The 12,481-nt window shown below is 37.3% G+C and overlaps 1 protein-coding gene across 1 annotated transcript in view; it reads right to left on the bottom strand.

Annotated features, from left to right (window-relative positions):
* TMTC2 (transmembrane and tetratricopeptide repeat containing 2) overlaps positions 1-12,481 on the bottom strand; it is a 270,784-nt gene that overhangs the window by 70,576 nt on the left and 187,727 nt on the right. Inside the window, exons 4-5 of the mRNA XM_010008050.1 lie at positions 10,792-10,906; positions 464-549 (exon numbers count right to left, since the gene is read on the bottom strand). Of these exons, the coding sequence (XP_010006352.1) occupies positions 464-549; positions 10,792-10,906 (201 nt within the window). The remainder of the gene's footprint in view (positions 1-463; positions 550-10,791; positions 10,907-12,481) is intronic.

Raw genomic sequence — 12,481 nt, 5'->3', positions numbered from 1 at the left:
AGTATCTTAAAAAGCACCCACTTAAGTTGGAACTGATGCATGGCAAGGTTCTGTGGTTTATTTCCCATATCCCCCAAGCAAAAAAGGAAAAATGAAAGAACTCTGAAAATATTTTTATTATTCACCCACACCACACACCATAAAAATCAGGGACTGGCTGTAAGAAACAGAAAACAGGAGCCTGAAAGTTTAGGCAGTAGCATCTATGGCTCACCAACCTATCCCAGATCAGAAGCATTTTTGCTTCTACCATTGCTGCCCATTGTTAAATAATTATCTGTCTTCCCTGCAACACATTAAATGTATTTGTTGACTAATAAACACTTGCTTTCAACTGAAAAGTGCACAGTTTCACCTTTTGCTTTGCAAATGAAAAAAAATTATGAAAAAAAAGTGTCATTAAAGAATGGTAAGATTTCCTTATAGTCAATATTATGCAAGCTTGTATAGTTGAAATACTTACAGGCTAGTGTGGGTCTGCTACCAATTGCCAGTTTATAGTAATGCAATGCCTCTGAAAACCTGCTGTTTTCCTGAAGTAGTAATCCTCTGCAGAAGGACAAAAAAAATAATAGAAAACAAAAAAAGAGAGAGGCTTGTTAGTGCAAAGTGTAACCTCAAAATAAATATTGAAAACAAAACTAAGGCTACAAAGAAAAATATGCTGACAGGTATTTCAGAGATGTAACAACTGCAGAGATGCACGTAACTAATAATTCTGTGGGAAAATACTTTTGTGTAAGAGAAGGATTATTTCATAGATACCAGGTGCATCCATATGGTTTTAACAAAGCAGATGTTAAATGCAATAGTTTTGGCTTTTTTGGAAACCAGTAGTTTCATTTACTCAGTTGGGAAAATGGTACACTGTGAGACTTTTTAAAGCAGATCGAATATGGTGTAGTTATTTGTAACTTAAGTCATTCATGTTTAGCCTGTTGTCTTTTCTTGACTTGAAACAAGTAGATATTTTTCAAAAGCAAAAATAAAGTTAACCACCTAATACTTCATCTGTATTACCTTAAGCAGTCCTTGTTGAACAATTTCACTAGATTAATTCACCATATGGGTAGGCACCTACATCAGTTCAATTCTTTCCTGTCTTCTTTCTGGTCTAAACAAAATTGAATAACTGAAGCAGTTATCTGAAGTGGTATCAAAGACGGAACCAAACACATCCAGTTGTCAGCATCATAGTCCATGAGCTTTAATTAAAGCTTTTAAGACAAGCATTATTATGAGTTATAAATTCACCAGCCATCCACATGTTTCTGAGATGTAAGTAGTCTGAACATCATTGACATCAATTCACAATTGTATGCTTAAATGAATGTGCAAAGAATTACAGTTCCCAAAGTTTCAGGAGACTGAAAGAAACGTATGCAAATGTATTTAAATCACAAATATTTAAAAATCCTTTAAAATTAGTAATTTCAGAGTGTATACTCAGACCTTACTATCTAGGGGTAGATGTCCCTCTTTATACTCCTCAAAGTATCCACGAAAAAATATATATAGCTATTTATTTTAGGTGGAAGGGTCACCAAACATATTTGTGGTTCCGCGAGCCTACAGCAATTTTCTCTTCTTCCTCCATGCTTTTATCTGCTGATAGCTTTTCAGACTGCAAAGAGGTTGGACTTTTTCCATCTCCAGTCACAAATCAGAGATTTTTTTCCTTCCAGATTCTCAGAAAAACTTTTTGAATTAAATCAGTAGACTTCAGAGGAAGAGAAGAGTAGAGCAGTTAGCTAAAGAAGTAACCACCATCTATGTTATTTGCTTACTATCTTTTGGTTAGGATTTGACAGAATAGAGCAATATATCCTCTTTTTTGCAATTATTATAGTTGTTGTACTTCAATATCACTTTCTATTGATAGCAGTAGAATTATAATAAAAATAAATTAGTTGCATGGTATGACATTTAAGTTGCTTCTTACTATCACTATCTCCTCTGATGAAAAACCCCTCCCCAGCTTTCCTGTAGGCCCCTTTCAAGTACTGGAAGGCCTCTATAAGGTCTCCCTGGAGCGTCCTCTTCTCTAGGCTGAACAGCCCCAACTCTCTCAGCCTGTCTTCACAGCAGAGGTGCTCCAGGCCTTTGATCATCTTGGTGGCCTTTCTCTGGACCCTCTGCAAGAGGTCTAGTTTTCCCTGTGGCTCTCACAGTACAAAAATAGCTAGATTTTTGAGTTTCTAGTTCTAGTTGCAGATGAAACAAAGTCAGGAAAAGGCTTAAAGGAAAATAAAACCCCAGTATTTTCAGATGAATACAATTAACATGGTGGTATGCTTCTGAGAAATAACTGGCTTGCATGTTCACATATGAAGGTATAAATAACTATTTAAATAGATAGAGTTAAGATTATGAATGTTGTTGTGTAGGGCCACACGAAGATGACCAGAGGGCTGGAGCACCTCTCCTATGAAAACAAGCTGAGAGAGTTAGGGTTGTCCAGCCTGGATTAGGCTCTGGGGAGACCTTATAGTAGCCTTCCAGTACCTGAAGGGGGCCTACATGATAGCTGGGGAGAGATTTTTTAATAGGGCATAGAGCAATAGGATGTGGAAGAAGAGTTTCAAAATGAAACTGAGTAAATTTAGATGAGATATTAGGAAGAAATTCTTCAGTGTGAGTGTGGTGAGACACTGGAACACGCTGCCCAGGAAAGCTGTGGATGTCCCCTCCCTGGAAGCTTTCAAGGTAAAGCTGGATGGGGCTTTAAGCAACCTGGTCTAGTGGAAGGTGTCCCTACCCATGGGAAGGGGGTTGAAACTAGATGATCTTTAAGGTACCTTCAAACGCAAACCATTCCATGATTCTATGTTGATAATTCTATGACTGGGAAAGTATTAAATTAATCAGACTGATGGAAGGTGCGGAGAAATTCAATGGCTCCTTTAGCCTATTAAGAAAAGTACTGTGGAATAATCAAGTTTCACTGTAGGAACACAAGGATGAAAAAGCTACTTCAACCATAGGACACAAAGCAAATGGCTATACATTGTCTACAAATTAATTTAGGATTAATTAGCAGACAAGTTCTAACTATCACAATAGCAAGATTTTGAAACAATTTTACAACAAGATTTTTTTTTTTTACTTCTGGCTAATTTTTCAGTGCACTGTGAATCCTTTATGAAATTGAGCACATGCGTTGACTGCTTGCAAGAATAGCAGACTTTACCCAGTGACTTAAGAACTGGCTCAGAATTTTGTTTATCTAATAGGAAAAAGAATAAAAGGAACAAAAAATTGTAAGCAAGTTCTGGCTATCTAGAAATAATGCACATCACTTCTTGTCGTGGTTTGGGCACAACAAGACACTCATCTCACTCATAATCCGCCCACACACACTCAGGCATGAGGACAAAGCTCATGAGTTGAGAAAGGACAAGGAGGGTCCTTCACCGATTAAGGTGCTGGGCAAAACAGACTCAACTTGGGGAAAAAATAGTAATTTAATTTCACACTAATCAAACACACACAGGACACAGACAACACAAAGGGCAGGACTTGCATATCTCACCCCACCCCTCCCTTCTTCCCGGGCCCAAATCACTTTGTTCCCGGTTTCTCTCCCTCCTCCCCCCAGCAGCACAGGGGGACAGGGGATGGGGTTTAGAGTCACTTCACAGGGTGGTGGTTCCTGCTGTGCCATCCTCCTCAGGAAGAAGGATTCCTTAAAGTCCTTCCCTTCTTCCCCACGGGGTCCCTCCCACGGGAGAGAGTCCTCCACGAACCTCTCCTTCATGAATCCTTCCCACGAGGTCCGGAGCTGCTCCAGCCTGGGCTTCCCACAGAGTCATGGGGGCTTCGGGAACAAACTCCCCTGGTGCTGAGGTCTTCCAAAGCTGCGTAACCAGAGTCCACGGGCAGCAAATCCTCTGGTCACAAAATCCAAATCCACTTGTTAAGTTCACCCCTCCTGGCACTCTCAGGGAATGTTCCACCACGTTCCTGCAGGAGCGCAGGGGCACAGCTGCCATCTCGCCATGGGTTGCAGGGAAACTTCTGCTTGGGCACCTTCTTCCCCTCCTGCCTCACCAACCACCAGCACTGCTCTCCTTCCCCAGCACAGCTCTTTTCTGCTAAGTGCACCTCTGCTCAGGTGTTATCTCAGTTCTTCCGTATGTTAATTGCTGAGGAGCATCTATTGTTCCTCTAATGGCTCCTCGGATGTTTTCTAGCAGGGGGAGCTTCTCAGCTTCTGATCAAAGCCACTCCTGGGGCCCCTCCCCACTACCAAAAAACCTACCAAACCAGGACACTCCTATACAGAGAATTGCTCATTTAAATATGTGCAGGTAACTATTTCCCGAGATGAGTTCTTTACAACCATCTTGAATCCTTCAAGCTGCCAGCTTTTGCCTATCTTGCTTGACCAACAGCTTGAAAAGCTTCATGATTACCTTCTCTGTCTTGTTTTTGACCTAAAATCACTGAATACTAATGGCTCAAAACTTTTCATGGACTGAAGAACAGTCACAAAATACAGTCAGTAGACTGTCTACCATTTTTCTCAATTACATATTAATTTCTTCCTGCTATAGTCCTATTAAAGCCAGCTGATCTACTTAAAAAGCAAACTTCTCAGAGACTAAAACTGGAATAAAATGACCAAGTACAATACACAGGAACTGTAACTGTCATCAAGGTAAACATGTATGTCAGTACGTACATTAGTGAAATATTTATTAACTTTTCAATCCAGATACAATATTGAAATAGTTCAATCAATTTAGTTTACTGGTTGATAACAGCAAATACAGGGCCTGATAGCTTTGCCATGATTACATTTCATCCATGCCTCAAGCTACTTTCACCCCATTGATTTCAGGTTGGATTATCTACTAAGAATTGTATATACCTAGATGCTACACTGGTAAAAAAAAAAAAGAAATGGAAGAAAACCCTCTTTTATTCCCCTTACAAATCTGTCTCCAGTCAGGAAGCAGTAGAGGATGTGTTTTGCCTAAGGCAACTCTTTCAATGTAATTTGCAAAGCTAGTGGGTAGAAAGACTGGTCTGGATGCTACAGCAGCTCTATAAGTGAAATCATTAAGTCTGGTCTTTAATTAAGGCTTTGTGTTTTGGTTTTGGTTTGTCTTCTTTTTTAAATAAGCAAGCCATTTAACTACTCAATCAAATGAGTGCTAACTATTAGTAAGAGTCTACAACTAGGTTTCATTAAAAAGAAAGCTAGTCATTAAGGAACAGTACAGACAGGGAGCATGTTTAATGTTTTCCAATAACATCCTGTTAGCAAACATGTAAATGGAACATAAATCCAATTTTTTTAATCAGTAAGAACCCAAATACACCCAGTAGGCACTAACACAGAATGACGAGTCCCTCTGCAGACCTCATTAAGCATAGGCATCCATAACTCCATGACTAAAAAAAAATCAAAACAAAACAATTGCCCTCAAAATAACCTCTGGTCTTTCAGATAATATAGTCAATGCAAGCAAACTGGTCAGCAAATATGGTCCTGTTCTTTTTCCTGTTACTGAGGCAGTCCAGTTGGTATTACCATTTCAGCAGAACATCAACTCTCACAATGCATTTCCTTGATATAGGCGGGGCTGGCATAGGGGTAGCATAGGGGCAGCATTGCTCCTGCCTTTCTCCCTCCTTCGGACACTTTGTCCAAACAAAACATCTTTTCCCTCTCATATGTCCCAGCCAGCAATGTAGGTGGAGAGCTGGAGCAAACTTCTTAAAAGAGGGGCCTTTTACAAAACCCAAATGGGAAAGTCTCCCATTCAGTCCAGGAGTCAGACAATTATTTTCCTAATTTTATAAAATTAACAAAGTTCAACACCACAGTTTCAAATACTGAGGCATGTAATTGAATAGCTATGTCACAGAATGTATTTCAGCTCTCAGTGTTCCTAATGAAAGTATCTACTTCATGCAGGCCCTACAAAGAGCCCTGGAACTGAGTTCTGCACTGTAGGACACCACTGATCACTAAAGTGACCTTTGGGTGCTCCCTCAAGTGTTAGTCTCACAATAGAGCAAGATTTTATAAAGACAACTTTGGTTACAGTAAGACCATTGTCTTTGACAGAGGAAAAACTAGCTGGCAAAGCAGAGATTAATTCCAGACAGGTTTGCATTCACAGCTGAGAAAAAAATAACTAAGTACTTAAACAGACAGAAGATGATGAAACATCTTTGTTTTTTAACTCAACATCCTGCATTACAAAATCTTTTGGGCTATCAATAAAGAGGAACCATAACCTCAAATTGTTTCCTACTACATGAAGTGGTGCAGCAACTTTGTCTAGGGCAGGTTCAAATACAGTTTAATAATAGGTTAGTAGGTCAGCCTGCTTTTAGTGCTTTTCATCTTTGATAGCTCAGCAAAAGAGATTTTTATGCCAGGTCCCTTAAAAGGCAGAAGCAGAGGGAAAACAATTTCAGATGTTGTACAAGCTAACAACAACAGACAAGGTAGTTTTACTTATATGGGTTTTTAACAAATGATGTAGAGTTAAACGTTGCATATAAAACACTTCTGCAACCTGAGACTTTACAGAATTAAATTTTCAGCTACTATTTGAGACTTTACCTAATAGAAGTCTAAAAAAATCAACATTTATTGACATAGTACCCTAAATTTACCAAAGTAAATTTTATGGCAATTCATACTTTGAAATTATTCAAAGAAATTAAATTATTCAAATAATAAACTTGTACACACAGCCCTATATCCCTAAAGGCAAAATGAGGTATTTTGGGAGCGAAGCAAGGGGGTGGCTGTTTTGTAGAAATTCATCCTTAATAGGGCATTACATACTCCAAAAATACAACACTTAAACTAATTAGTACCTTTTAAAGGGAATATTTAATATTTATGTAAGATTGCAAACATCCTTAAAATCAACTGAGAAACTCAAGGTAATATAGATTACTGATATGGATGACATAAGAATACTCTAAGCAGAGCAAGGCCTAAACACAAGTGAAATAATGGATGTAAAGCTGTCTTTTGATTGATAAGCAACTTTAAGCATGAATTAGAAGCAATTTGAAACAATACCAAAAAACCCCATGAGCTTTAGGTAGCAATCATAAGGCAACAAAGACTGAAAAGGAAAAAACAATTAAAAATTGTTCTTAATCTAATGAGCATTGCCTTGTTAGTAGAAAACTGCTGTTTTCCTGCAGCTCTGTCCTTGGTACTTCGCAGTATTAAACTACATGTATTTCTCAGTTTGAAAAAAAAGCCTGGTAAGAGATCTCACTTTATACTGATTCACTACCCTATGAAATCTAGCTGAAATCAGCAGTGTTACATAGCTTTGAGAAGCTGGCTTTAAGATTTATTTGTAAAAAATACCTGCAGTGCAGTCTCAAGTTGTCAGGAGAAGTTATTTATAGGAGGCCACTTTATATGGATCTTCGAAGTACACACTACTATATTACAATAATATTCTAATACATTCTCCATCTACAGTACAGAGCAACTGAAATCCTTTCTGCACTGAAATTGCTATGAACATCTCAGATGCTTTCAAAGTTACCAGGAATTCACCTTCTGTGTTTCAGAAAACAAGCTTCCAAAGAAGAATTCAAGCCCTTAGCCTGAGCTAAGTTTCCTAAATTCCAGGTCACAGATGCTATCTTCAAGACAAGCTGGGTCACAAGCTAGCCTGAGGTATAAGCTATGCTTATTATACTTATTTTGATACAGAACAAGTCCATTGTAACCCATATCTAAAGTACTAATGAACCACCAACCTAATATTAATGTTAGCAAGAGGGTTTTTTTATTTCTTTTTTCACCTCTTTTTTTAAACAAGTAACATCTTTTCTGCTGGTCTCTAAAAGTTTAGGAATTTAATAGAGGTTACAGAACTGACACATTTGAACACTATGGGAAATTACATGTTCAGAATCAGACAAACCTTCAAATATGGAATTATGTAATCTAAATTAATGCAGTTTAAATTGTCCTAAATGACAAAACAAGCTGTAACTCAGAGCCATAAGGTATAACAGTCAGAAAACAAAAATATGCCACTGAAATCAGACATTCCTTTAATCTGTTTAATTCTCTAGATTTTAATACAACCTCAGATTTTAGTTTCTTGAAAAATAAGGAGAGACCATCAAATGCTTCTGTTCAGGTAGCTTCCCTCTTTGATTGCTATCCATTATCCTTGATAATTTGGTCCTTGTTCAGACAACATTTTGATTTATTATTGCTGAGCATGAACATCAGGCTGCAATTTGTATCAATTACTGAGGCATAAGTTCTAAGAAAAAGTAAAGAGCATATGAGGCTATCATATACTTAGAATGGATTATGGCCAAAATATGGTAGCTACAAGTAACTGCAAAGATGCTTTTTTTTCTGAAGTTCTACTCCATGACTTTCAGTTTTAAAGGCACATACTAAAAAATCAGAAACAGCAAATCTAACTGGCCTCTCATAAGCACATACAAGATATATTTTTCCATTACAGTATTTTTTGTAAAAGGCTCCCACAGAACTACATGCCAAGGATGGGCTGAACTTGCCAGGGAGCTCTGCAGAGTTTATTGCTTAACATTTGTGGTGTCAAAGTATCAAAGCCCATTCCACTCATTATCAAGTTTTCAAGCCAGATATAGAAGCATGGGGAAAGACTATAACAACAAAGAAAGATGCAAGATTTTTCAATTTCTATTGAGTAACTAATGGTTTTGTGAAGAAAATAAAGGAAAGGAAAGGAAAGGAAAGGAAAGGAAAGGAAAGGAAAGGAAAGGAAAGGAAAGGAAAGGAAAGGAAAGGAAAGGAAAGGAAAGGGAAAAAATTCTATTGCATTCAAGACAGTAGTAGAAAGGTTAAGAATTAATTTCATTTTTTGCATATGCAAACATATATCTATCTATCTATCTACTATGTGGCAATCACTTCACTCTGGATATACTGCCTTTAATTTCAGAGGCATTTGTAAGGTAGCTTCATGACCTATATATTCCAACCAGCATTTCAGTTAAATTTCTTTTACACAAATCCAGCAGAATTCCAAGAAATTTTCTCTGCAACAGAAATGAGGCTTTTTAAGTATTTTGTATATCAATGTAAAGCTGGAAGGTTATCAGCTTGTTCTGAGAATTGCAAAACTACTGACATCTGATTTATTTTATATCTCCGTCTTTGTCGCTCAACCCCCTTTCCTCTTCTTACCCTAATATTAACTTCAGTTTTCCTCTATCACACAGTGAGTAAGAGACAGAAGTACTGTATAGACATTAAAAAATATATTAATAGTTATAATTTTCATCACCAAAATAAATGGTGTATGAGAAATTTAAGAGTATCAATCCTGCAACTTATTTTCCTACAATCTTCTGCTGGGTTTGGAAATTGTTTCTTAAATGTGAGCAGAAGTTTCTTCCTAAAAATATGCTTTTCACACTCTCCATTTCCTAACAGAGAGAAAATATTATGTGCCTATGTGCATGTGTGTCATTGTATTACGATTAAAGGTATACATATTTTGAGACATGAATTTGATTTTGAAAAAGAAATTCTATCATTAAATTCTTTTGAGTTGCCAGTATGTTTACCTGTAAGGCAAATTAATGAAATGGGCAACTTATCGTTTGTTAAACAAGAAAAAAGAAGAAAACCCCTATTATGCTAGTCTTAATTTTCAGATATTATAAACGACCATCTTAAACTAGACTTAGAAGCAGAACATTATTTCTTTCTTTATTTAAAGAGGGTTACTAACCCTCTTTAACTAACTAAATTTGCATTTAGTTTTTGCATTTATTGACTGCCTCACATACAAACTTTTCTACCACACAAGGTAGAAAATTCATACTAGTACCTAATGAACAGCAGTCACCTGGATTCTGTTCTCCTCACATGTGGCAAAACAGCTTCAAGCTATGATGTTCATTCATAGGTGATGAGCTTTTCTCACAGCAGAGATATGATGATATCACTCATATGTGATGAGCTTTTCTCACAGCAGAGACATGATGATATCACTCATAGGTGATGAGCCTGTTTCGCAGCAGAGCCCCTGGGTGGGTGGGTGATGGCAGCATGGGAAGGAAGGGCGAGCACCGGCAGCACTGAGCAGGTTGCAGGCGAGATGCTGAGCCAGGACACTCAGAGAATCTCCCCTCTCCCCACTGAGGCACGTGGCACAAACACGCTTCACTGAGAAACTTAGCACATCAAGAGCTTTTGTGTTCATTATTTGGTACATTAATGAGTTGGGAAGTCTTTTTCCCACAGTGTGTATTTATTTTGATGCACGTGGTATTTATTCTCCTTCCCACCTACAACAGGATTCTAATAATTGAAGTTTCTTGAGCTTACACTGCTCTGAAGTCAGTCACAGGAGAAAAGTAATTTGCTGGTTTACCTTTTCAGACCTCTGGAGCTAGGAAGTGCTTACACCCAATCCCTCCACAAAGTGTTTTTCAGATTTAGAAAAACAGTCTAAATAACACCTGCATATTTTAGCAGAGATAGAAACAGATGGAGTGCTACTGTTGTCAGCTCATCTATCCATACTTTGTTCAGTGTGGGATTTTTTTTGCTTCTTTTAAAGCAAATAGATTTGTAAGTTTATCTTCTCCGTATCCAGTACATTAATATATTGTAATGTCAACCAAGAAAATGCCCTGTCTATCCTACACTTTAAGGTGAACAATTAATGAAACGACTATTACAAAGCAACAGCTAACATCATCTGCATTTTCAGCAAGTAAATCAATAGCTCCATTCACAACAGACAATCCAGCCCCAGGAAAGCCAGGCATACTTACAAATTATAAAGCATATCAGCCATGTTGCTGCGGTAGTACAAGGCATTTCTATAAGCGCTTTCAGCTTCAGAAATCTTGCTCTGGCTCTTGAGAACATTTCCAAGGTTACCCCATGCTGTCAAGAGGAGAAAACAGTATTCAGAAAGAGCTACAATCCAATTACACATGACAGAGTATCCAAGTTTCAGGAAGTTCCTCAGGGAGACAAACCTCACAAAGAAACTATTTTTATGGAAGGGAAGTGGAGGTTCATTGGTTTCCTCCCCCAGTTCACTGAATCTCTGCATCATACTGTGAGAATCACATTTTGTAGCAGTGATTTGCATACATTCTGCATACATACAGCTTTCAGGTGGAAAAGGAACTTAAAAACCAAAATATGTCTCTATGCTTTAGAAACAACTACAGAAAAGGAAAAATACCATTTTATTTTATATTTCCTCCAAGTAACAATCATCAGAAAGAAATATGGAACTGGGGCATCATCATAGTTTTAGCTTTTTTTAAGCCTATCTACACTAAACAGCAAAAAATTTTCCAAGAGTGTGAAAACTGACAGATGACATAGGCATTGAAAGAATGGTCAGGTAAGTAACCAGGAAAAAAAGTATGCCATATGGATATAAACATACTACACAGATCACTAAAATGCATTTTTTCTACTTGGAAAACATGTGGTTCCCTTCCATACAATTTATTATGTTATACAACGTACTTTTATATCCCATCTATAAAAGACTTGAGGTAAAAAAATGTTTCAGGCTCCACATGTGTGCTCTTTGCCGCTGAGTGGCACAAAAACTGCACTTTCAGAGCAAAATGGACCTAACATTTTACAGAAAACACAGCCCATGTTATTCACAATTTAGGAAGCTAATATACCTAGCATTATACTTACAGTCTATGTACATATATTAAAAAACACGCATTATGCTTAAAAATGCATCCAAGTTGTTTCATAAAACAGTTCTACTTTCACAAGTATTTTTTTATGAGCCAGAATAATGGAAAGATGAGGCATGTCCTTTCCACCAAACACAGTATCTGGCAAACTATTATTCCATCCAGATGCACAAATCATAAACATTAGCTCAAGAAGCAGCTAAATTCTGCTTCTTCACTTACTCAAGCCCTTTTTCTGGAGGAATTTGTATCAATCCAGACTAATGCAAACTTTGAATGTAGTTTTGATATAACACTGCTAAATAGGTTGATAATTTTTTCATGTACACATTTTTTCCTTAGCAAATGCATTGCTTTCAAGCTGCTGTGGCTTATTGCAGAAGCCTCCTGCCACAAGGGTGGGAAACAGCAGCAAACACAGTATTTCCCCTTGAGCAGAATAAAGTAATCCTTGCTGTGAAAAAACTGATGGAATCCTAGGATTCACAAAAATAATGTCATCTGTATGTGTATAATATTTTGTAAAGACAAAGAAGAAAAATAAATACTATGTTTCCATAAGAAAAGAAGCTACCACTTCCGTGAGTCAGCTCATCTAAGCCTAGTATTATATAAGATGAAAAATGATTTAAAATTTATTTATTACTAAAGTTACAAAGTCACAAAAATGTTTCCTCATTCTCTTGCTTAGTGAACTAAAACTGCTTAAAATATTACCAGATTCACTAAATTTTTACACTCTTCACTAGCATGTATGCAGAAATCTAAATTTATTTCCCCATTCCTG

This window comes from Chaetura pelagica, unplaced genomic scaffold (assembly GCF_000747805.2).
Source record: "Chaetura pelagica isolate M959 unplaced genomic scaffold, ChaPel_1.0 scaffold50, whole genome shotgun sequence".
Lineage (NCBI taxonomy): Eukaryota > Metazoa > Chordata > Aves > Apodiformes > Apodidae > Chaetura > Chaetura pelagica.
Note: the sequence above shows the minus strand (reverse complement) of the source record. Positions and strands in the feature narration are given on the sequence as shown.